This window comes from Tamandua tetradactyla, chromosome 11, assembly GCF_023851605.1.
Source record: "Tamandua tetradactyla isolate mTamTet1 chromosome 11, mTamTet1.pri, whole genome shotgun sequence".
NCBI lineage: Eukaryota > Metazoa > Chordata > Mammalia > Pilosa > Myrmecophagidae > Tamandua > Tamandua tetradactyla.
The window spans coordinates 76,137,907-76,163,861 of NC_135337.1; the positions used below are offsets into that span (position 1 = coordinate 76,137,907).

Sequence of the window (25,955 nt, forward strand, 5' to 3'; positions counted from 1 at the left end):
AGCCAATGGTACTTGAACCTCATTTGTTGCTAATTACATCTGCAGTCGGCTAGGAGGCGTGTCTGCTGCAATGAGTGACGTTTGACTTAATTGGCTGGTGCTTAAATGAGAGAACACAGCCTAAGCAGCTCTGCATTCCTCATCTCAGCACTTGCAGCTCAGCCCAGGCCTTTGGAGATGCAGAAAGAAGTCACCCCAGGAAAAGTTGTTGGAACCCAGGGGCCTGGAGAGAAGACCAGCAGAGACCATCTTGTGCCTTCCACGTAAGAAAGAACCTTAGTGGAAAGTTAGCTGCCTTTCCTGTGAAGAACCAACAAAATAAATCCCCTTTTATTAAAAGCCAATCCATCTCTGGTGTGTTGCATTCCGGCAGCTAGCAAACTAGAACACATCATTTTAAAGTGTTTATTTAACAAAATAAAAATAGACAAAAGGACTAAAGTGCTGCAGTTTCCTAGATCAGCCTCTCTCTCCCCAGCCTAGGAACGCCACCCCCAACCCCACCCCATCCAACCCCTGCCCCCTACTGGTATCTAGAGTTTCCCACCTGGACCATAACTGCAGGGCTTTTCCTTTCTCCAGGTTAACCCTGCTCTCAAAATCCCAATCTCCACTTCTCTTCTTTTAAAATAATCTACATCTTTTAATAGCTCCCCAAAGGGCTGTGGCTGATAAAACATATTAACTTTATTGCCTTTACTTGACCGTTTGAAACTGTTGTTTAAAGCCATGCTCTTTAATCCTGATTTGGGTGGGACCTTTTGATTAAGTGGTTTCCATGGAGATGCATGTCAGAGAAGTCCAAGATGGTAGCTTAGTGAGGTGTGGGATTTAGTTTGTCCTCCAGAGCACCTAGTAAATAGCCAGGAACAGTGCAGAACAACTGCTGGGGCCACGTCAGTGACCAGAGACACAGCGTACCCCAGTCTGGACAAACTGGACTGGCTATGAGCCCACCCAGAACCGTGAATCCCCCAGGCCATGGCGGCCAGCGCCCCTCCCCCACAGGCTGGGTCCCCAAGGGGAAAGGAAAGAGACTTTACTAATAGCAAGGGGCTGAGTGCAACCAAGCTCCAATTGTGCAATTAATTCACAAATTCTGACTACTAAAAATAGGCCCCCTACTCAGCTAAACCTCCAGTAATAACTGAGGTTGCTGGTTTTTGCCCCAGACAGAGGGGGCAGGACTGATAGAAAAAGAGAAAATAAAACAAATAGGTTTTCTTGGATCAGACAGCAAAAAATACTTGAAATGTTCTGGGCCCTGAAGGAAAGGAGGGGGGGGGCGCATAGGACCTGGTGACACATAGAGCAGCGTTCCATGGAGATGTGTGTCTCCACCCATTCAAGGTGGGTCTTAATCCACTTACTGGAGTCCTTTAAGAGGGAATCATTTTAGAAAAAGCTTCAGAGCTGACACACAGACATGTAGAGATGCCGAAAGAAAACATCCCTGGGGAAGCTGTTTGAAATCAGAAGCCACCAACCACGTGCCTTCCCAGCTGACAGAGGTGTTCTGGACCCAGCCACCTTTCTTGAGTCAAGGTATCTGTCTCTGGATGCCGTAGTTTGGACATTTTTATGGCCTTCGAACTGTAAACATGTGATGTGCAAATGCATTGTCTTTAAGTCAGGAAAATGTTGCTAGACTTCTACATGAAAAGAAAAAGAATTTTCAAATTGGCTGTTTTCCATATACTTGGGGAGCTATTAAAACTTATCTGCTATATGCAATTAGGGTTGGGTTCTTAAGACACTATATCCAGCTTCATTTGTCTGAAGGCTTCATACATTTTCTGTCCTCTTCAAACCAGGCATTCAGCCCTTAAGGCATAATAATATGTGCCCTTTTCCCCATACATTCTGTTAATAATTTATGTAGCAGAAAAAATTATATTAAATGGTCAACAAAAAGAAATACGTACTGTCTTGCCCCAAGTCAAAAAAAAAAAGGTAAGCCTCTAATAAATCAAGAAATAGATGTGCAAATTATATATATAGATAGATAGATAGATATACATATATTTCAGGAAATACTGCCTTAGAGATTTTGGGGGCAGGGAGGGGTTAAGAGCTGCTGCTTTCAGCCGTGGCTCTTCCCTACCGTTTGATGCATGGGCCTGTGTATGTAATACTTTAATAAATATATATATGTATTTTTTTAAATAACAAAGTAAACCCAGGCAAATACAAAATTAATTTTAACTTTTAAAAATCTTTTAAAGATTAAATTCTCACTTCTCTCAGTAGTCAGGTGGGACCAGAACCCCCTACCCCCTGCCGGCCCTGTGCCCGCCCCCTGCGCCCCGCCCCCACCTCCGACACAGCCCTCCCCAGGCGTCACGTCCAAGAGCGGGAAGCTGGTTTCCAAGCATTCGGGACGCGCTGGGGAGATGGCGCCGCAGCGCCCTCTTCTGGACGCGTGTGCGCGCTACGCGACGGGCTTCATTCTTACCCCCCACTCTTCCCCCGTGCCCACAGCGCCCACACGCGCACCAGGCCCGGCCGGAGGGAGTTTCCCTGTCTCATCTTCACATGTTTACGCGACATTTCAAATGACAGCGAGCAGCCTGCGGGGTCCGCTGTAGATTAAAGTCAGTCTCTATATCAGTGGGCCCATTCAAATCCTATTTAATAGTTATGCCAATAACGCAGCCAATCTTTCCTTTTTCTTTCCATATTATTCATAACTCCAAGGTTTTAGAAGTCAGTCTTAAATACGCACACAAGACCCGTTTTTCCAAGACCTTCTCAGGGCGTCCATGAGGTCAAAACTATTTTCATAACAATGCTAGGACAGCAGTTGCCTTTCTCCATGCGTTGACGTTTTTGCAGTGATTGTGTAGAAGCAGTGGTGGGTAAAACAGCTGGCACCTTAGCACAAATTAGGCAGGCATCAAACTCTCCTAGAAGTTGGTGTATTGTGCTTAACAAATAAAAAAGGAATCATTTTCTTAAATTCTTTTTCTGATTGTTCACTGTTAGTGTATAGAAATGCAGTTGATTTTTGTATGTTGATCTTTTTATCTTGCAACCTTCCTGAACTGGTTTATAGTTCAAAGTTTTTGTTGTTTTTTTTTCTGCTTCCCTAGAATCTTCAATACAAGACCATGTTCTCTATAAACAGAGTTGGTTTTATGTCTTCCTTTCTTATTGGGATTCCTTTATTTCTTTTTGTGGCCTCATTGCCCTGGCCAGAATATCCCATGTGTCCTTCAGTAGAAGTGGCAAGGTGAGATATCCTTGTCCTTTTCCTGTTCTTAGGGGGGGCCCATTCAGTCTGTTGTCATTACATCTGATGTTAGTTGTAGGGTTTTCATAGGTGTCCCTTATCAGGTTGAGGGAACTCCCTTCTATTCCTAGTTTGGTGAGTTTTTATCATGAAAGGGTTTTGGATTTTATCGGATGCATCTTCTGCATCAGTTGAGATGATGGTGTGGTTTTATCCTTCATTCTATTAATATAGTATATTATACTGAATTATTTCTGTATGTTAAATCACCCTTGCATTCCTTGAATAAATCCCATTTGCTCATGCTGTGTGTGCAATCCTTTTACTATGTTATTGGATTCAGTTTTTTTGTTGAAGGTTTTTGCATCTTTATTTGTAAGATATTGGTCTTTAGTTTTCTTCTGATAATTTTGGCTGGCTTTTGTATGAGGGTAGTAATGGCCTCATAGAATGAGTTAGGAAGTGTTTTCTCTGCCTCTATTTTTTGGAAGAGTTTGGAAAGAATTGATGTTAATGATTCTTTAAATGCTTAATAGAATTCACCAGTGAAGCCATGTGGTCCTGAGCTTTTCTCTGTTGGAGTTTTTTGATTATTGAGTCGATCTCTTTACATGGTTCAGGTCTATTCAGATTTTGTATTTCTTCTTCTTCAGTTTTGATAGTTTGTGTGTTTCCAGGAATTTGTCCATTTTGTCTAGGTTACTTAACTTTTTGGCATACAAATCATCTCATTTGTTGTTCATACATTTTCTTAAAGTCCTTTTTATTTCTGTACAGTCAATACTAATGCTTCCACTTTCATTCCCAATCTTAGATATTTGAGTCTTTTCTCTTCTTTTATTGATCAGTGTGCTGGTTGTGTACCCCAGAAAACCATGTTCTTTAATCCTTATTTAATATTGCTGGGTGGAATCTTTTAGATTGTTTCCATAGAGATGTGACGCACCCAGTTGTGGGTGGTAGCTTTTGATTAGATGGTTTCCATGGAGATGTGTCTCCACCCATTCAAGGTGGGGTTGCTTACTGGAGCCCTTTAAGAGGACCACTTTGGAAAAAGCTTTAGAGCCAACAGAGCCTACACAGCCTACACAGCTAGAGATCTTCGGAGATGCAGAAGGAAGACGCCCTAGGGAAGCCTTATGAAATGAGTAGAGAAAGCTAACAGAGGCCAGCCACATGCCTTCTCAACTGAGAGAGAAACCTCAAACTTCATCGGCCCTGTCTGAAGTTAAGGTATCTCTTTCTGGATGCCTTAGTTTGGACATTTCTATGGCATTAGAACTGTAAACTTGCAACTTAAAAATTCTACTTTTAAAAGCCGTTCCATTTCTGGTATATTATATTCTGGCAGCTTCAGCAGACTGAAACAGTCTTGCTAAAGTTTTGTTAAATTTATTGATCATGTCAAAGAACCAACTTTGGGGTTCCTGGATTCTCTCTTGTTTTTCTTTTCTTTATTTTTTTATCTCCACTTTAATCTTTTCTTTTTTCCTTCCTTCTTGTTTTGTGTTTAGTTTGCTTTTCTTTTTTCTAGTTCCTTAAGAAGGTAGGTGTGCTGGTTTGAAAGGATATATGCCCCCTAAGAAAAGCCATGTTTTAATATAAATCCCATTTCATAAAGGTAGAATAATCCCTATTCAATACTGTATATTTGAAACTGTAATGAGATCATCTCCCTGGTTGATGTGATTTAGTCAAGAATGGTTGTTTAACTGGATTAGAGGATGACATGTCTCCACCCATTTGAGTGGGTCTTGATTGGTTTATTGGAGTCCTATAAAAGAGGAAACATTTTGGAGAGAGAGACTCAGAGAGAGCAGAGAATGCTGCAGCACCACGAAGCTGAGAGTCCTTCAGCCAGCGATCTTTGGAGATGAAGAAGGAAGATGCCTCCCGGGGAGCTTCATGAAACAGGAAGCCAGGAGAGTAAGCTAGCAGATGACGCCGTGTCTGCCATGTGCCCTTCCAGCCGAGAGAGAAGCCCTGACTGCGTTCGCCATGTGCCTTTCCAGATGAGAGAGAAACCCTGAACTTCATCGGCCTTCTTGAACCAAGGTATCTTTCCCTGGATGCCTTTGATTGGACTTTTCTATAGACTTGTTTTAATTCTCGGCCTTAGAACTGTAAACTAGCAACTCATTAAATTCCCCTTGTTAAAAGCCATTCCGTTTCTGGTATATTGCATTCCAGCAGCTAGCAAACTAGAACAGATTTTGGTACCGGAGAGTGGGGTGCTGCTGCTGCAGTTTGCAAATACCAAACATGTTGGAACGGCTTTTTAATTGGATAAAGGGAAGATTTTGGAAGAGTTGTGAGAAGCTTGATAGAGAAGGCCTAGAATGCTTTGGAGAGACTGTTGGGAGAAATGTGGACTCTAAAGATACCTCTGATGAGGCCCTAGACAGAAATGAGGTCCGTGTTATTGTAGACCGGAAGGAAGGCGATCCTTGTTTTAAAATGGCAGATAATCTGGCAAAATTGACTGGTAGTTTTGGCTGGAAGGCAGATTTTAAAAGCCATGAACTTGGATATTTAGCAGAAGAGATGTCCAAATTAAATGTCGAAGGTGCAGTCTGGTTTCTCCTCACAGCTTATAGTGAAATGCGAAAGGAAAGAGATAAGCTGAAAGCTGAACTCTTGAGTAAAAAGAAACCAGAAATTGAGGTCCCAGAAAATTCTGGGCCTACAGAAAAGGAGACTACAGAGTATAGTGTGGATTTCACCAAATGTGGAACTAGCGAGCCATTTCAGAGAAAGTCAGGATCAGACATGGAGTTATCCAGGAAAGATTTGTGGAAACTCCTTATATCTAATGGGCATGATCCAGGGCTACTGCATAGAAAGCCAATGAGAGTGCTGTGGGACCTGTATAAACAGAGCTGCTGCCAGTCTGGACTGAGGGGTTCAGAGAAGGGACACATTGGAGGAAAAAGAACTTCAGAGGCAAAACCGTGGAGGCTGAGGTCTGAAGTCAAGAAGCCTCGGGCCAGGAGAGTGGACCCACCCAAGCCCGTGGAGAGGGTGAGTTTGCCCCAAAGGCAGAGAATGGGCCTTCCACCTCGTTGCAGTGGGAGAGTCATGCCGCCTCAGGTCTTGGAGAGAGTGAAGCACGTTCCTTGGGATTTGGGGAGAGCCTGGCTGCCACCACATGGAGGGGTTGAGCGTGTGCCCCGGAGATGGCAGAGAGCCCGGGTGTGGCCCCAATGCTTGGAGAGGGTGGAGCCGAGAGAAAGGTGGTCTCCCCAATATCCCCCAAGGTTGCATTCAGAGAGAGGCAGGCGTAGGCATTTGGAAAGGGTGGGACTGCCACTTTCTAAAGCCCTGAGGATAAATGAGTCTCAGACTTTGAAATCTAATGGACTTTGCCCTGCGGGTTTTCGAAACTGTATGGGTCCAGTGACCCCTGTGTTCCTTCCTCCCTATGGAAATGTGTCTGTGTATCCTGTGAATGTTCCTTCTTTGTATGTTGGCAGCAAATAACTTGTCATGAGTTTTCAAAGGTCCAGAGCAAATGGAGAGAATTTTGCCTTAGGACAGACCATGCCTGTAACTGACTTGATGAGATTTTATACTGTCTCTAATTTTGTACTTCATTGTATTGCTACTGAAAGGTTTAAGGTTTCTAATATTGTTATGAAATTAATGTATTTTGTATTTGGGAAAAACATGTCTTTTTTAGGGGCCAGAGGGTGGAATGTGCTGGTTTGAAAGGATATATGCCCCCTAAGAAAAGCCATGTTTTAATATAAATCCCATTTCATAAAGGTAGAATAATCCCTATTCAATACTGTATATTTGAAACTGTAATGAGATCATCTCCCTGGTTGATGTGATTTAGTCAAGAATGGTTGTTTAACTGGATTAGGGGATGACATGTCTCCACCCATTTGAGTGGGTCTTGATTGGTTTATTGGAGTCCTATAAAAGAGGAAACATTTTGGAGAGAGAGACTCAGAGAGAGCAGAGAATGCTGCAGCACCACGAAGCTGAGAGTCCTTCAGCCAGCGATCTTTGGAGATGAAGAAGGAAGATGCCTCCCGGGGAGCTTCATGAAACAGGAAGCCAGGAGAGTAAGCTAGCAGATGACGCCGTGTCTGCCATGTGCCCTTCCAGCCGAGAGAGAAGCCCTGACTGCGTTCGCCATGTGCCTTTCCAGATGAGAGAGAAACCCTGAACTTCATCGGCCTTCTTGAACCAAGGTATCTTTCCCTGGATGCCTTTGATTGGACTTTTCTATAGACTTGTTTTAATTCTCGGCCTTAGAACTGTAAACTAGCAACTCATTAAATTCCCCTTGTTAAAAGCCATTCCGTTTCTGGTATATTGCATTCCAGCAGCTAGCAAACTAGAACAGTAGGTTATGTTACTGATTTGAGATCTTCTTTTAGAATGTGGGTGTTTACAGCTATAAATTTCCCTCTTAGCACTCTTTTTGCTGCATCCCATAAAGTTTGATATGTTAAGTGTTCATTTTCATTCAGCTCAAAGTATTTTCTAATTTCCCTTGTGATTTTTTTTCCCTTTGGCACATTGGTTGTTTAGGAGTATGTCGTTTAATGATCTTGTATTTATAAATTTTCCAGGTTTCCTTCAGTTACTATTCTCTATATGTCTTATGTCTTTTTTGTTCCTTACTTCCTTTATTACTGCATTCTTTTGTATTTGAGGGATATTTTCTAGTGTACCCTTTTTATTTCCTTCTCATTTCTTTACTATGTATATTTTAGTTATTTTCTTAGTGGTTGCCCTGGAGATTACAATTAACATCTTAGTTTACAGCAATGTAGTTCAAATCAATACAACTTGGTTTCAACAGTATACAAAAACTTCAGTCCTGTGTAGCACCATCTCTCTCTTTAGGTGGCTATTGTCACAACTTATATCTTTATACATTGTGTGCCATCAACATAAATTTATAATTATTGTTTTATGTCCCGATTTCTCCTTCATTTATGAAGGATAGTTTTCCCGGATATAGAAATCTTGGTTGAATTTTTTTTCTTGCAGCACTTTAAATATATCATCCCACTGCTTTCTGGGCTCCATGATTTCTGAAGAGAAATCAGCTATCAGTTTTTCTGAGGACCACTTGTATGTGGCAAGTCACTTCTCTCTGCTGCTCTCAGGATTATTCTTAAAAGAATTGTTATTTATGTTAACCTTAAGGGTTTTTTTTAAATATTTTTAAATGAATTAATGCACATTTTAAGATTTTATATTTTAATTTCTAATATGGGAAAATTGATAGATGTAACCATCAAAAAGGGGTCTCGATAATTTTAAACAGTGTAAAGGTGTCATTGGACCCAAAAGGTTGAGATGTGCTACTGAAGAGATGGTTCTCTCTTCTCCTTCCTGGTCTGCTGTGCCCTGGATAAGACCACCCAGGAAGAGAGTAGCCTTCCAGAGTCATGGACTTCCTTCCCACCTCTGGGACTGCCTGGGCTCCCCATATTCGGGCAGTTTCCAGATGAAGGTGCCCTAGGGCAGGCATGAGCAGCTGGCCCAGGCATGAGCAGCTGGCCCTCCTGAGGTAGGGGTATGGGGGCAGGAGAGGTCGGCTTCGTGGTGCCCCCCTGATTGCCCACGCTGCAGATCCTAATGCCTGCAAGGGCGGGGGTGGATATAGGTATTTTTTTTCTCTTTATTGTTGAGCTGGGGACTGCCTGGGGCTTTCCCTGCCTCCTTCCTGGTGACCCTCTCTGCAGTAACTTCAGCTGGAAGGGCCAGCAAAGTTGATTTCTCAGGTTCCCCTTGAAGTTTCTCAGAATGATCGGCTTCCAGTAAATCTATCTCGAAAGTCACACTTACATCCCCTTTGGTTTCCAGTGGTTTTAGCTGATAAGAAAAAGGAGGACAGTAACGGTCTCATTAGCTGATTAGCTCTTATCCTTGAGCTCAGCCCCGGGGAACGAGCCAGCCGAACTTTCTGAAATCCTCAGGTGACCTGCTTCTTACAGAAGCATTGTTGAAGTCATTGCCTCTACTTAGTGTTTCAGGAAAAAAATAAGTGTGCACTTTGTGTTCATTTCCTCCACTGCAGTTTTTTGCCTATTGTGGTGGGGTGGAAGCAGGTTTCAAATTGCTGTTTATAATGCCCAAGTCTAGGCCAAATTTGAGATGCCCAAACTTGGGTGGTGTTCATGCACAGCTGAGTGTGTTTTCCTTTGCACAGACCCACCCTGTCACCTCCAAGGGAGTCCGGCCCTGTCAGCTCCCATGTACTGTTCCTCCCGCGACTCAGTGCTCTTTTCCATACAACACTCTTTGCATAGTGCACGCTTTTAAGTGTTCACAAGCTGGACTCTTTGGCTGAGTCCAGACGCCCCCAGGTCCCATGTCTCCCGAAGACAGCAGGGGCCATCTTCGGCCTCAGTGGTGTTTTCCTGCAGCATCCAGCAGGGGGACCCAGCTGGCCTAGAAGCAAAGGCTGGCTGTCTGCCCTTGGTGTGGCCACCTGGTTCTCCCCAGCAACATGACTGGGGGTGGGGCTGGGGTGTGGGGTGGGAACTGGGGGGGGGGCTGGGCCGGGGTTAGCAGGTGATTATTAACAGACTTTGCTTACACGGGAATTTATGATGCGACAGTGTGTGTGATGCATGCACACATACATATATTCTGTTAAGAGGAAGTAGCACTTTCTTGCCATATAACTTCATTCTGCTGTTCTGGTTTGATGGGCTCTTGAGGGGTTGTTTGCATGAGACGAAGTAGTGTTCCCTGCTGCAGCTTGAACTGGTCCCCAGCCCTGCCTCGCCTCACGTCTTGTTTTTATTTTGTAGGAGCTTTAATCATTATTTGGATATTAATAAAAAACAAATCGTGGCTGATGCTAACCATCTGATTTCCTTTTTTTTTTTTTTTCCATTTTATTTTGTTTCTCTGCGCACATTTTCTTTAGCTTGAAATGGCGATTGAAAACCTCCAAAAAAGTGAAGGGATAACATCACACAAAAGCGGTTTACTCAACAGCCATGTAAGTGTGTGTCTGACTTTTCCATCTGCCCCTGCTATGCTTGTAACCTTCATAGACATTTTAAAAAAATGAACGACTCAGGATTGGAAACGCCAGAAAGGTTGTTTTAGCTAATTTTCCTGCAGCTGGGTCTTTGAAAGAAATGGTGATTGGAGAAAAGCAAAAAGTAATTGATTCTTTCTAATTTAAGGCGTATAAGACTTCTCTCCTTCACTTGCCTCGTGGGAGAAAAACATGACAATGTGCCTGGTAAACACAGATGTAAATGACCTGGTCTCTGCAACTTAGGGGCAGGGTGGGACAGAGTCTTCATCCCCAGGGACAGGTGAGGACACTCTGGTCCCCATTCCCCTTCCTTCTATGCTGCCTCTTACAAACGTTCTCACCGTGACTTTGCATGTCACCAGAAATTCTTCTGGCATTTTAAACATTGGACAGGCCACTCAGGTCAAACATGTCTTTAGCAGCTGTTGTCTCTATTACTTACCCGGGGATTCTCATTTTCTTGAGAATTAAAACATTACAGAGAAAGAACACGATCCTATCCATGGAGCAGTCAGGACTCTTATTTTGGCCCAATTTCAAAAGGGGTGTTAGAAATTGTGATTCCAGGAGCAGAAGCCAATTGAGAAAAACTTTCTGGGTTTAAGATTTGCCCTGTGGACAAACCTGGGGAGGGAAGAAGTTTCTGGGAACATTGAGGACAAGACGCCTGCTATGGAGAAAAGCCCATAAAATGGCATTCTCTATTAACCAAGGGTCAGGCATCCTTCAGCTTTAAAGCGAATACACAAGACCACCACTGCAGCCTGGGGGTTCCCCAAGCATTAGCGTGAGGATGGCAGGATGTGGGGTGCAAACCACAGGCAGGCAGCCATGGGCACAGGAAATTAAAATGTCTATGGGAAACGCATGAGCCGCTTGTCTCCGCAGATGCAGCAATGCTTCTGGCTTTCTAACACCTTTCATTTGAAAGACAGTTTTCCTTGGGTTGCTTCCCTGCAAAATTACATTTCTGCTTTCACTTTTCCAGCAGGTAAAAATCTCTCGTGGTCTTTTTCTCCTTGATTATTTACTGTTGAGGCTTTTTTTTTGTTTGTATTTTTGTTTTTTCTTTTCCACCTGGAACTGTGCTATGTAGGATTTGGGCATTTGATTTGGTGATTTAGAAGCAAAGGAAATAGAAATAAGAACTTTCTTAAAAGGCATCCATTCGCACTTGAGTAAAAACTGATCTTGTCTTGAGAAATCTGCGAGTTGAAGAGGAAGAAGAGGGTTAGAGAATGTGACCTAGTTGACGGAATAATGTTTGGACACACCCACTGCACCCATCAGCTATGCTTGTTGGTGAGGGTCACCACTGGGTGGCTGTGGCAGAGGTCTCTCTGGTGCCAAGAGTGGTCTTCTGGAAGTCTAGGGGGAAGGGGCTCATAGCCTCAGCCCTGGCTTCTTTGCCAATCCCACCCCCGGGCGCACCACCAAGCAAGGGGAGGGCAGTGATGGTGGCTGTCCCGCCTCCCTGAGGCCATGCCCAGATCCTTCTCTGCCAAGGCCAGTTTGGGTGTGGTGGTCTGGTTGGAAGGCTGCACCCAAATCGGGGCAGACTACGAGTCATGGGGTGCACCTCTTCCCGCTGCCTGGGGGCAGCGTCAGCACACTGCCCAGCAGGCACCTGGTCTGGCCAGGCCAGCAAAACCCAGGTGGCAAGATAAATAAGAAACTTACTCCGTGAGCTTAGAGCTGAGGTCAGGAACAAGGCCGTGAAAACGCACGCCCAGCCTAACCCCGAGTGTGTACAGCAAACCCGGTGAGTGAGCTTCCCAACAGGCGGTGGGAGGTGCACTCTGTGTGTGCCATCGGTCCCCACCAGGTCATTGAGCCAGGGATTCTGCAAGCCTTGGGAATCCACTGTTGGAAGTGACAATCAGCTGCGGGAGGCGAGCCCCAAACAGAGAAGGGCGCCATGTGGTGGAATGAAATGGAAAATAGCTTTTGGAGGAAGAAAGTAAAGAAGCTCGTGCCAGGGATGAAAAAATATTTTACCAATCGGGGTGTCACTGCAGCATTTGCCTGACCTGGGAAGGCTGCAGTCGAGATCCCCACCTAGAGCAGGAGAGGGGCCATGCACAGCAGGGTAGTCTGAGAGGCTTCGAGCCAAGCTCCCCTGAGTCTGCCCCTCTGCAGACTGGGGGCTCCCTCATGTCCCCTAGATCCTGTCTCAAGCCCCACCTGCCTGCCCCTTGCTGAGCCAGGCTCACCCAGTCCCTGTTGCAGAGGTGGCTGCTGGTCACTACAGTGAACGACATTTCCAAACCTGGGAGAAGGAACTGCCTTTGGATGAATCATATATAGATGCTATGACATTTTTTTTCAATCAAGAAAGAAATCATCAGAGAGCATCTAGCTTTCAGCAAGTTGCCAACCGAAGGCTGAATGAGAGGTAGTCATGACTTGCAGGTCAAGGTGGGGGTTGGCTAGAGCTCCCTGGCAGCTCCAGAGACCAGGTCTCTTGTGCAAAATGTACTCCAGATCATGGGGACAAACTGTGTAGCAATGACACTGGTTGTCTCACTGGTTTCTCTCTCTCCGCTCCAACCTGCCCTCCCTGCTTGGCTGACCTCCCCCAGGTTCCTGGTGAGAAATACGGCTTCCACACTGACGGCCTCTCCCTCACTGCCAGCCCCTGAGCTCCCCTGCCTGCCCACGTCTCCAAAGCATTGAATAAACATCTTGTCCATGCCCCTGACCATCCCCACCACCTCAGATGCCCAAGCCCCAAACCTGGGTCTCCCTGCAGTCCATCACACACATTCTGTGACTCCACCTCCAGGAGGCATTCAGAACCAGATGAGACCACTTCCTCCACCACCCCAGCCTCAGCCTTTGCCTGGCTCTTTGCCCCTTCTCATGGCAGCTGCCAGAGCGAGCCTGTTAAAACATAGGTCAGGTCACAGTTAAAAGCCCAAGCCCTCCCCATGGTCCTGTCCCTCCCTGCCCTCCCCTCCCCCCAGTCTCCCCCTGGTTCCTTCCGCTCCAGCCACAGGGAATTCCTCACCGCTCCTCCAGCTCACCAGGCCCAGTCCTGTCTCAGGGCCTTTGCATGGGCTGTTCCTTCTTCCGGGAACATTCCCATTCCCCTTCCCCTCCAAATCCCCAGGGCTCCTTCCTTCACCTCCACTCGGGTGGTGGTAGTGCTTTCTCAGACAGCCTTCCCTGACCCCACCAGCCCATCCAATTTAAAATTGCCATTCTCCCTCTCCCCTCCACATGGCATGCCTGGACCCCTCTCCCAAGCCGATTTTTCTCAAAGTATTCCGTATGTTTTACTTATATAATGTGCATTTCTCTACCACAAAAATGGAAGCTTCATGAGGGCGGGGCTTGTTTTAATTCCATTGTATCCAAAGCACCTAGACTGGGGACTTGCATACAGCTGGTGCTCAGCAAATACTCCCTGCCTGCATGAACACGTGGGTGCACGGAGCACCACGCAAGGAGCTCTGAAGAGCTGCCCAGGCTGTTTTTAGTGTGATCCAGGGAGACTCTAACTTACCCTCAGCCAGGCAGGAATCAAAGCCAGGTAAATTTCTCCCTCTGCAGAATAGAATCGAGAATCTCCAAAGGCCCAGAGGGCTCAGGGGGGTAGGACACGAGTGAGGACTTGAGCCTCCACCTCCCCACAGGCCCCCAGGAGCCCAGAACCACTGGGGCTGGGGGCTTTTTCCCCTTTAAAGGAAAGCTTTGGTCCATTTTATCAAGAGGCAGGCAGGACTAACAGATAACCACAAAGGTGGATAAATCTTTGCTTTTATTATAAAGCATTCACTTCTGACACATCTGATATTTACATAGAATTAGTGCCCATATAAGCAGACAAAAACTTAATACAGAAATATCTGGAGCCTGAAAGGAGATCCTCTCCAACCCTCTAATGTCTGGATACGGGTCGACAAGGCTCGGGGAGGCTAAACCAACGTGCGATGGGGAGGTGGTCGCTGTGTGTAGGGGCGCCAGCTTGTTCCAAGTCAGACCCCATATTTGGTATTGGGGAGACAAGCCCAAGCTGCCCAGATCCCGCAGTCTGGGCTGTAGACCTGGAATCCAGCAGCGTTCGGCTGTAACCCATTTCCCTTCCGGGTGATTCCTCAGTACAGGAGAGAGAGGAGATTAAAGGGTTATTCTTTCAGGGCCCACCAGTGGGTCAAGCGAGTCTCTGCAGATACTTTGGACACACAGGGAAGAAGGTCTTACCAAGACCATCATCCATCCTGTTGATGTCAAGGTCCACATACTCACCCAGAGAATTCCCCTTTAATTTACACAGCGTAGTGGGGTGGTGAGCAAAAGAGCATCTTTCCCAAACCTTCCTTTTCCCACCTGCACCAGCTCAGGTCCATGCCCCAAGCCCTGGGAAGGGAAAGGGGAGGGGCTCCACATCACTGTCTCCCAGGACTTTCCATGTTTCTAGGTGGGGAAACCCGCAATCGCTAGATAATGCCCCCCCCCCCCCAAATCCCAGACAGTGAAAGTGCTGTGAGGAAAGCCACAGGGTGCCAGGGGCCTCAACAGCCACTTCTCACCTTCTCACCGGGGTGAACCAATTGGCGATGAAATGAAAATCAGACCAGGGGGGTGGCCGCCAATGATGGCTGGCAGGATGTGGCTCCTTGGGCAAGTGGGGCCGGTGGTGACCTGATGTCACAGCAACCGACCGGACTCCTTCCGCACACCCTGCCACCTCCAGCCTGGCTGGGGCAGGCAGGGGCAGGGTGCTCCCAGGGCACACTCCGGAGTCAGGATCTCGAATGGAGAGGGAGGGCGAAGGGGACAAGGAGGCAGCTCCCAGGGAGCATGGGACCCCAGTGGAGCAGGGAGGGGGCACATTGGCCACCTTCATGTCAGACAAAAGCCCCCACCGCCCTCTAGGAAAAGCTTAAGATTAAGTATCTGAAGGACTAAAGTGAAAACCATAATGTTCTTTCCCCAAGGAGGCAAAAAAGACAAAACCATGTTCAGAGGCCCTTTTATTTGCTTGTTTGTTTTTAGGTGGGTTTTTTGTTTGTTTTTGTCTCTCAGAGTTAAACAATATTTTAGGTATAGCAGAGTTCATAGTTCAGAGCAGGAAAACATGATGGACATGACAGACATGCAGTTGAAAATCAGGGCTGTTTCGTGTTGAACTTCAAGAGTCAATCTCAGGTTCTTCATCCTTACCTTCTTTCTTCACCTACTTTTCAGGATTTTCTTCTATACCTATTGTTTGCTCTGCCACCCTGTGCCAGCCTGTCGCCTTTAAGGCCTCAGCCAGTCTCTCCCTGGCTTTCTTCACTTTCCGTGCCTGCTTTCTGACACCGCCCTAAGTTCCCTGTCCTCTGTCAGTGGTCTCTGACAGACTCTCACGCGCTGGGTCCACACAGCCTGCAGAGCTGCCAGTGGTGGATTATAAAGCTCCCCAGTGAGACCACCTGGTGCAGTTCATCCTAAGGCATCTGCGAAGCCCAGGGTGACTTTCAGGATCTCCTGTGCTGCTGCCCACCTGGAGTCTGGGGGCCCTTTCTGGTCTCCTTGGCCACGCCGCCCCTGCTCCGACTGTTACCCTGCGCCACACCCACTCACTGCCCATCTCATCTTCCTCCTCGGCTTTCACACCTGGCCAGTCGTCCAGACACCCCCCTCCGTGTCTTCCTCTGGACACACCTGGGCGTCACCTCACCCCTGAACTCCAGCCCAGAGCTTCACCTCTTTCTGACCCAGAACCCATCACCCAGCTGTCCTTGGGGCCTGTGTTTCTGTTAAGGTAGCCTCAACCCTGTGGGTCCCCCACGTGCCCCATCACCACCACTCCGCTGCTGCCACCGTGTAACCAGGCTGCCTCTAGAGTCCGCAGCGCGCAGCCACCCCCATCCCCACCCAACCTCAGTCGGCCCACAGTAGAGCTGGGCGGACCCATGCGTGAAAGGAAGGAGCCCTGGGAAGGGGCAGTTAGCCCCGAGAACTGGCCACAAACAGGTGACTGCTGGATCTGAGTGATGGGTACTCAGATTCATCATGCCATTCTCTCTACCTCTGTGTACATTAGAATCTTTCTATACTAAACTGTTTTTTAAAAGGAAGACTCAGGCAGCCCACTTCCCAGCCTGCAATGCTAGGCCTGGTTGGCACAGACAGACGTGTACATCCTGGCATAATGTGTTGGTTTGGTCGCTGGCGGGAGGAGGGGGATTGGTTCTCAGAGGAGACCCTCACTCTGGCTCTCGAAGGAAGTGGGGGTGGAAGAGGGAATGGGGAAAAGAACTTCCCAGTCCCAGCGGACAGGCAGGACCAGCACGACTGGGTTTGGGAAGGGGCTGGACCAGGTTCCAAAGCCAGGGTGCCAGCCTGAATTCCAGGCATGCGGCACCTGCCTCTCTCCAGATCCCATCCATCCATTCAGAAATTCGTAAAATTTTAAAATTCACACATCAGTCCTCTCTTGATAAGCGACATACAGGGAATGGGGAGCCCCAGGCTTTAAGGCTGTTTGGTCAGGGGTGGGGGGTGGGGGTAGGCCAGCCTCCCTTCTCGCAGCGTGGAGGGTGTTCTTTATAGATGGCCCACTCTTATCCTTCTCACTTGATGCTCGCATCCTGAGGGCAGAGACTTTGGTTTTGGACTTCCTTTAGCCTGCCTCCCGGTTTGGAGCACAAAACCTCGCACATGAGCGCTCGTTAAGTTTTGTGTTAAATTTTCATTTGGACTTGTCTCTATCAGAGATTGTAGTGGGTGCTAGTTCATCACTCTTAATCACAAGCTGCCAATGCAGTGCTGGGAGTGTCCTGCTGAATTTGCTCTCATCCACTGTTTTCTCATGGCATCCGAACAGACTGCCATTCCCATAGCTTTAGGAGCTGTTTCGGGCTCTATTTGCCCTTTCAGGTGTGTCGGGCGTGCGGCATATGTGGACATTTAAATGATTATGAGGTCAGCATCTGAAAAAAGAAGTTACAAACGACCGAATGAAGATCACCTCTCAATAAACGTGCTCAGCCCCTTGAACCCAAATCCATACCGATAAAGATGAATTTCCTAATCGTATTGATTTGCAAAGGGAAAGCACATGCAGCACTCTTCATGCATCCATGTTACCCGTTTGGGCATCCTTGTAGGATTCTGACGAACGCAAACCTGTCCTTTGTTCACCCAGCTCCAGTGGCTATTAGATAATTACGAAACTGCCGAAGGCGTGAGTCTCCCCAGAAGTTCTCTGTACAACCATTACCTTCGACACTGCCAGGAACACAAGCTTGACCCTGTGAATGCTGCCTCCTTTGGGAAGCTGATTCGCTCGGTCTTCATGGGCCTGAGAACGCGGCGGCTGGGAACCAGGTGGGTGGACACGAGGCTGATGGAACCAGGTGCCTGCCGCCTCTCCTTCCCTCTTCCCTTAAACGGAAATCAGGTGGGGGGGGATGGGGGCTTCTTCCTTAGCCAGGCGGTCAGCCTATCCCACAGTGGGGTGAACTTGGAAACAGTCCGAGTTAGTGGCCACGCTTGCCTGGCCGGGGCTTCCCAGTCCTAGCTGTGGGCAGGCTCTCCCTCTGGTGATGGGACATGGGGGTCCATCCAATCTCTCTCTTTGTTTCAGGTTTCCCATTCCCATAAACGATGAGTTTTTGTTTCTTTTGTTTTTTTTAAAAAAGGAGTCGCTCAATGATCTCGTAGAGTTAAATTTCCCATTTCTTGATGCTTTTTGGGTGGTCCTGGACCAATCTAAATTTTTGCCTCTTCTTGGCCTACAGCAGCTTGGAGTATTCTGGGCTATAAAGTTATCTGAGGCAATAATCCTAACACTCTGCCTACTAGACAAGGATTTCCTGCCTCTAGATGGGAAGCTGGTGGGCTGGAGTTTCTGCCAAGCCTGGGATCTCTTGGCAGGCCAGGCCTGGTGTCTTTGTTCACCATGAGGGCAAACAGAAGTGGACATCAATATTTGTTCGGCCACTCTGGGAGCAGCCTCTTGGCTTTGAGCGCATGGTAGTGGGTCCCAGAGAAAGCTTGTTCTCCAGGCCCACTTGCTATTTCTTGTTCTGTCACCTTTTGATCCCTCACCGAGTTTTACAGAATATGCATGGAAGAAGGAAGGGGAAGCAACAGGGAGAAAGGAGATGAAAGCCGAGTCTCTGAGGGACGCAGCCCCTCTGCCACTTCACAGCTCCTAGACTCTCTCTAGGGTCTTCCAGACTAGGGTTTATTTCCGCCTGGTTTTCCTTTCTCCTAACACCTAGTTAAGCACAGATCTCATCCAGAGACCTCCCACTTGTCCTGGTTTCAGCCGGGGAGAGACGGCATCATGTGAGCCAGGACACCCTGACAGCGGGTATCCGTCCTTCAGTACTTCCCCCTCAGAGACACTGCTAACCTGTTTTCATAACTGAGTTGTTTCAAGCCCTTTGAGCATGACTTCTCCTATAATCAACTAAGCTAGTGTTTCTCAACCTCTGCCATTTTTTGAAATAATGTTCTTACATGATTATTAGTAATAATGAGAATACTTATAAGGCAGTGCTCAGTTAAACAAAGTTGAACTGTTTTTCTCTCTGAGGGACTTTTCAGACCCTTTATTATGCAAACCTCTAAGAGGGCAATGTGGTGTGCAGACTCTCCTAAGCCTGTGTTCCCAAGGAACAGCCCACTGCCATCTCACACAGCTCAAGAAACACTGAACCCCAGAGTGCCCAAAATGAGAGGCCAAGAGAGAATACCCGTCTCCTTGTTAAGGATGCCTCTGGGACTTGATCATCCATTTAAAGGGCAGAGAGCTGACCCTGGGGTGTTTGGTTTTAGGGGCAACTCAAAGTATCACTACTACGGGATCCGCCTGAAGCCCGACTCACCCCTGAACCGGCTGCAGGAGGACGCCCAGTATATGGCCATGAGGCAGCAGCCTGTGCACCAGAAGCCCAGGTGGGTGGGTAGCCCAGGCTGTGGGGCAGCGCCCCAACCTTGGAAGGGGTGATTCTCAAATGTCAGATGCATATATACAAGGGACTGCCCATCCTATGGGAGGGTGGGAAAACCAGTTCACATGAGCTGACCCCCACTCTCCAGTGGCCTGGGAGTGTGCAAGACGTTCACCTCCAATAGTGTGAAGTGAGGATAGCGAGAGGCCTGGGGTGTCCTCCAGCTGTCCATGGGCTAGGGCTGCCTCCTGCCCTTGCTCACCCCATGCCTTTGCTGCCACTTTGGACCATCTGGGCTCAGAGGAACAGTGCATCTGGGAAACCCTTCCTCTTTTAGGGGTCCCTGGTTTTCTGTCCAGATAGGCTGCCCATTGCTTTCTGGCTCAGGGCAAAATAAGATGCTCACAACTTCCTTTGAGACCACACAATAGTAAGATGTTTGTAATTCTATGTACAGAAGTTCACTTGTCTTCCAAGAGATATTATTATTATTATTATTTTTAATCCCAAACCGAATCCCGCTCAGCCCCCTGGTCCTTGGGGCTGCCATGAACCTCACGATGGTTTATGTGTCCCCCGGCCAGGTACCGGCCAGCCCAGAAGACAGACAGCCTGGGGGACAGTGGCTCCAACAGCAGCCTGCAGAGCCCGCCTGAGCAGGCCATGGCCGCCCAGACCCAGCACCACCAGCAGTACATAGGTGAGGCGCCAGGTGCAGCTCGCATCAGCCACATCTAAAGGGACATAGAACACTCTTTCAATAAGAAGAACGTTCTAGACAAGCCTTCCCAGTATCCTGAGTCTAGAATAACCAGCATAGGCCACAGAAATTAATGTATGAAATGAAAGAAAATAAGATGAAATCACTATCAAAAAGACTACTGGAAATGGGACATTTTATTTTGTATCTATGTTACTGCAAAAAAAAAAAACAAAAAAAAAACACGGTTTTTTTAAAAAGAAAGAACACCAGGTATTGCATTTTAAAACCCATCGGACAGCACAGAGGCACAAGAGGATTCAGATTTCTTCCTTGCTTACCTGGAGCATTTAAGATGCCTGGGACTCCATGAAAATGAGTCTCCTCCTTCCAACTCGCCTGCGCAGCATCGCCTTCTCCCCGTGGGCTGACAGCTGGGCCACCCGCCCTCCCGAGCTCCCGTGATGAGAACAGCGTCACGCTCACCCTTAGCAGGGTCCTGGGCACAGCCCCGGGCCTGTGTTAGCTGCTTAAATGTCCCTGGGAAATAACAGCTGTGGTCCCCACATTATACCTGGGAAAACCAAACTTCACAGATGTTGCATGACTTGCCTGGGGAGCCAGGATGTCATCTGGGACTGCCTGTGCCTGAAGTACGGGCACCTGCGGAATGGGGGTCCACCACCAGCGTTCCCCAGCAGGCGGGCTTCCTATGCCCCGGCCCCTGCTCTGCTAACGAGCCCACCCACCCAGCGGCCCATTTCTGACCTTCCTCCTCTCCCCACAGACGTCTCCCATGTCTTCCCGGAGTTCCCGGCTCCTGACCTGGGCAGCATCTTGCTGCAGGAGGGCATCACGCTGCACGACGTCAAGACCTTGCAGCTTGTCTACAGGCGGCACTGCGAGGTGACTGACCCCCCGAGTGATACTGGTAGTGTCCGCAGGGTGGGCTCAGGAGGAGGCCCTGCTTGGGTCAGGGTAGCGGGTGTGGCTGGGTGAGAAGCCAAGTGTCTCGCCTGCACAGAGGCGGCTAGTCTTTCCACGGACAATGCCAGGCTCATCAGATGCAGAGTGTCACAGTGTCCCTAGTCTCCACGTCCGCCCACCAGCCATCCTTCCCCAGCTCTGGTGAAGGAGAAAGAATCTTGTTTATGAACAGTGGCCTTTCATCATTTCCACGCACTTCTCTTGTCCATTGCATCCTCTCTTTAAATTTCAGAAAACCCTGCAGCCCACATCCCCTCACTCTGTGTGCTGACAGAGGTTCGCAGCCTCATGTGAGGAATGTGCTTTCCAGCAGGTACAGACAGACATCTGACCGCTCATTTTCACTCCTAGGCCACGTTAGATGTTGTCATGAACCTGCAGTTCCACTATGTTGAGAAGCTGTGGCTGTCCTTCTGGAGCTCGAAAGCCTCAGCCAGCGATGGCCCCACCTCAGTTCCTGCCAGGTAACCCACCACCTCGCATCCTGCCCCACAGGGCCCGGCACCCTCCAGGCCATCTCCCAGTGCCCTGGATTTCACCCACAAGCACAACCCCGACGCTCACACTGCACCCCACAAGCAAATGTGCCAACTTTCCAAGACCTGTTGCTCAAAGACCTGCTTTTATACTCTTTCCATGAATCTGTAATTTATATCGTCCATTCCACCCTTTGCAAATGACACTTCAACACTAAAGACCTTAGTGAAGACCAGGCTGCCTCCCAAACAGACATCCCCTCAGTTGGCAGCTGCCACCTTGGCCACAGGCAGAGTGGGGGCCAGGGTGACCATGGGGCAGGAGTGGGGATGGGGACATCATGGCCATTCTCCCATGCTCTCTGAGGCCACAGAGCCCCAGAGCTTCACTTTCCGGTCTATTCCCAAAGACTTACCGAATCCCTTGCCACTGGCTCAGCAGCAGGAGGCTCGCACTGGAGGAGGGGTGGCCCCAGCTCCCAGCTGACTCTCTTTCCTGGCTTCTAACAGCGAAGAAGAGCCAGAAGTTGCCGTGATTCCAAAGGACAAGCTTATCTCCCTGTGCAAATCCGACCCCATCCTGAAGTGGATGAGGAGCTGTGACCACATCCTCTACCAGGCCCTGGTGGAGATTCTCATCCCTGACGTGCTGCGGCCGGTTCCCAGTAAGCAGATGCTGTTGAGGCACCTCGGGCCCTGCCGCTCCTCTCACCTCTGCTCTCTCTTTCTTTTTCATGTTTGTCTTACCTGCATGTCTGCAGCTGCCTCCTACCTTTCTCTTTTCCAGAGTTGGGGCATTGAGAATCCCAAAGTGACAGCAGCAGTTTGGGGGTCTCTGCGATGTGTCTTTTTGTCTGTATATGGTGTTCCTTATTACCAACCCACAAAAAAACAAGAGAAGGGGCACAAACTGTTGCCTGTGGTGCATTCTGCTCACCCTAGGTCAAATAAATTAACCCTTTCAGAAAGTTTATCTAGTAGGCGTGCAGCCAGCCTTTGGAGGGGTTCAGTCATACCCTAGAGCCATCCTGTGGGCTTATCTGGCTGAAAAAGGCCACACAGGCAGTCACCCCATCACCCAGCCTGAGCTGCCCAGCAAAGGCTACTCCCCAAGGACGAGGCAGCAGCTGCCCTTCCCCAGCTCCTCTGCCATCTGGATTTTAGTATTGGGTTGACATTTACTTAGAGCACAGGGCTGGGTACCGGGATATAAGGAAAGAATAAGCCAAGGCTGCCACCTTCCCAGGCTCAGGCCCTCCAGAACCTGCCACCAGCCTGTCCCTGGCCGAACCCCAGCCTCCCCTGTGCTCTCCCAAGACCCACTACTGCCCAGCACTGTAGGATTCTAGGCAGCAGTCATGTCGCAGAGTTTCTCCATACCCTGGGAGGTCCCCGTAAGACATTTGACAGTGGGTTTGCCAGAAACCAGAGAGACAGTCAGATCCAGGCTTTCCCCTGGGTTGATCCAATACTGAACCCAACTCTCTCCAAACCCTGCAACTCTTCCACCTAAAAGGGTAAATATGACCAATGTTTGCCAAACTTCAACATCCTTGACTGAGGAAAGGAGAAAAAACTAAAACATTTGCCATGGTGGCTTGACCCGGGATAGGGCTGCCATGCACCCAGGGAGACCTCGCTGGGCCTCTCCACCCTGCACTTCCGTCCTGGTGATGCCCACATCCACTGCTTGTGGGCGCTCGTGAAGCCAGGCCCAGTGCCTAGTGCCTCACACCCTCTCCCTGGGGGCATCCAGGAATCCTTGGGCATCGAGCAGCGGCCATTGCATCGAGCAATGTCCCAAATTAAAGACGAAGACGCTCGGGCACTCTCATTGGTTTACGAAAATTACTAAATTATTGTACCAGGACCATCAGACAGTGTCCAGCAGGTGATCTGTAAATACCAGTGAGTTTTAATATTGGAAAACTCTCCATCTTAATGAACTCAGATGCCTCTTTCTGACAGAAAATGAGAAATAATAAAACCATTGCATTTCTCCTTTGGCCTTGCCTGCCACAAAACAGTTCAATTTAATGCTCAATTAGAGTCTTTATATCAAGGGTTGAGTTTGGGTATAGTTCCTCTCACATTACATTTCTGTGAGTTTACTTGCAGTCTATTAAATAAAAATAAAAGTAAAAGTAAAAGACTGTTAAAGTCTTGCGTCAGCATTGTTGACCTTTCAGGTCCCCGCATCCTGTTAAAGGGGCTGCTGCCCTGTGTACTGTGTTGAGCAGCTTCCTTGGCCTTCCCCCACCGGATATCCACATCACTCCCCAGTTGTGACAACCACAGATCTCTCCAGACACTTCCAAGTGTCCCCTGGAGAAAGGGGTGCAAACTCGACACTGATTGAGAACTACAGGCACAAGACAGACAAATGAACAGACAGAAATCCAGGGCACTCAGCTGTCCCTAATTCTTGTCCAGCACAGGGTTTTCGAGAGGTCTTAATTCTCTCTGTCACCCCTGTCTGCTTATTCATTCTTTTCCTCTATGCTGCCTGTTCTCTGCAGGTGGCAGTTTCACTCCTTTTGAATCAGTTCCATACCATCCTGATGCTGACGGGAGTCTCAGTGTGCTGCTACGACAAGCACCATGCAGTGGGTGGGCTTAAATGACAGGAATTCACCTCCACAGCTCTGGAGGCTGGAAATCCAACAGCATGCATTGGAAGGCCGTGCTTCCCTCTAGCATGCCTCTGTCACACAGCAAGCTCTCTCCTTCTCTGGCTTTTCGATGCTTCTTCTGTGTCCAATTTCCTTTGCTTATAAGACAAGTCATGGTGGATTAAGGCCCATCCTCATTCTGTTCACAGATGGGTTCACAGCCCCTGGGATGCGGATTAAGACCTGAACATGTATTTGGTGGGGAGGGGCGTAATTCAATCCCCACCCATGGGCAAGACCCAGCCTTTCTCTCTGCTAATGTAACGGTCCATATCTTCCAGGTACCTTGACACAGGCGATCCGCAATTTTGCAAAGAGCCTGGAAGGCTGGTTGACAAATGCCATGAGTGACTTCCCTCAGCAGGTCATACAAACCAAGGTAACAGGCTGGGGGTGGGGGGAACGTCAGGGCCATTTGCCCAGAGACAGAGGAGCAGCTGAGCGGAGGTGCCGGGCCCTGGGGAGTCCTTGGGCTCTGCTGTGCCGTGCCAGGGGGAGCAGGAAGCGTGAGCAACACAGCGCCCTGGTGAGGGTGGGCTCCTTCTGTGCCATGTGGATATGGACCCCCTTCAGGAAGCCCAAAGACACTGCTGACATAGAACTGGTGCCATCAGGGAGGAAAGGACAGGAAGTATCGTTCTTATGATATATTTGGGTCTGTTGAGTGTTCATTTCTATGCTCATCATAAGGAAGGAAATTTAACCTCACTGTTACTTTTAGTACCATAGTCCAAGTCACAGAACAGAATTAAAATGTGGGGACTCGGCCTTCTTGTGAAGAAGCTTTGGAATTGGTCCGTTAGGCCAGTGGTCCTCATTCAGATTCAGTGGATTTCAGAAATTGCCTAGGTAGTGTTCAAAAGTGCAGATTCCCAGGGCAGACCCAAAGACTTGGATCCCACAGGTCTGGGTGCAGCCCAAGAGTCTGTGTTTTTAACAGCCACTCCAGAGAGTGACATGGAGCCTAAGGGTGCCCCTGGGCTGTCCAGACTGCCCCTCTCCAACGCTGTGGGTGGCTGGCCTCACCCAGAACACACACAACTCCTGGGCCGCAGGTCCTGAAGAATGTCAGAGGGGACCCTCCCCTCCCCCTGGAATTGTCTGGTGCTCTCTCCTCCCCACCATCTCTCTGAACCCACACCACCCCCCAAAGAGAACCCACGGCAGCCCAGGGCCGGGCTCACCCACACACGTCCTGGTCCCAGGTTGGTGTCGTCAGTGCCTTTGCCCAGACCCTGCGGAGGTACACGTCCCTCAACCACCTGGCCCAGGCGGCACGCGCCGTGCTGCAGAACTCCTCCCAGATCAGCCAGATGCTCAGCGACCTCAACCGTGTGGACTTCGCCAACGTGCAGGTGACACGCAGACGCTGTTCCCTGTGGGTGCCCAGCTGCAGAGCAGGGCCACTGTGGGGTGTAGGGAGAGGAAGTAGACGTGAATGTGTGCAGTGGGGAGGGGTCAAGGGTGTGGGAAGGTGTGAACTGTGTGTACGTGGGTGCAGGTGAAGGTGTGCCTGCACACCCAGACTGTACTCCCGGTCTGTGCCAACGCCCACCTCAGCCAGCCCTGCTTTCCACCCTCTAGAAAAACCAGCAAACCCACAAATGTGGCCACAGCAAATCCCAGTCCAGGGCCTGGCCACATTTTCATTGACTAAGAACAGGTTCAGGGTTAAGGCCCCAAAGCCCAAACATGGCCCCAGCCTGAGACCCCTCCACGCCCTGGTCCTGCAGGGTCCTCAGGCTTGCACGGGCTGTGACCACACCTTTTGTTCATTTTCTTTTTTTTTTAGTCTTTTTAATTTTATTTTGCTTTTTAATTTTTATTAATAAAACCAATCAACATACAATATGAACCTTCTTTTTTTATCACATAGTTGTATATTCATCACCATGATCATTTCTCAGAACATTTGCATCAATTCAAAAAAAGAAATAAAAAGAAAACAGAAAAAAATTCATACATACCATACC

At 48.5% G+C, this 25,955-nt stretch overlaps 1 protein-coding gene across 5 annotated transcripts in view; it reads left to right on the plus strand.

Annotated features, from left to right (window-relative positions):
- Positions 1 to 25,955, plus strand: part of RFX2 (regulatory factor X2) — a 101,537-nt gene that overhangs the window by 66,041 nt on the left and 9,541 nt on the right. For 3 of the 5 annotated variants that reach the window (XM_077120991.1, XM_077120992.1, XM_077120989.1), the window contains 9 exons: positions 10,134 to 10,208; positions 17,392 to 17,573; positions 19,032 to 19,151; positions 19,732 to 19,847; positions 20,635 to 20,753; positions 21,186 to 21,298; positions 21,821 to 21,975; positions 24,264 to 24,361; positions 25,188 to 25,337. In XM_077120991.1, the coding sequence (XP_076977106.1) occupies positions 10,134 to 10,208; positions 17,392 to 17,573; positions 19,032 to 19,151; positions 19,732 to 19,847; positions 20,635 to 20,753; positions 21,186 to 21,298; positions 21,821 to 21,975; positions 24,264 to 24,361; positions 25,188 to 25,337 (1,128 nt within the window). The remainder of the gene's footprint in view (positions 1 to 10,133; positions 10,209 to 17,391; positions 17,574 to 19,031; positions 19,152 to 19,731; positions 19,848 to 20,634; positions 20,754 to 21,185; positions 21,299 to 21,820; positions 21,976 to 24,263; positions 24,362 to 25,187; positions 25,338 to 25,955) is intronic. The other 2 variants (XM_077120987.1, XM_077120990.1) reach the window with 1 other exon arrangement.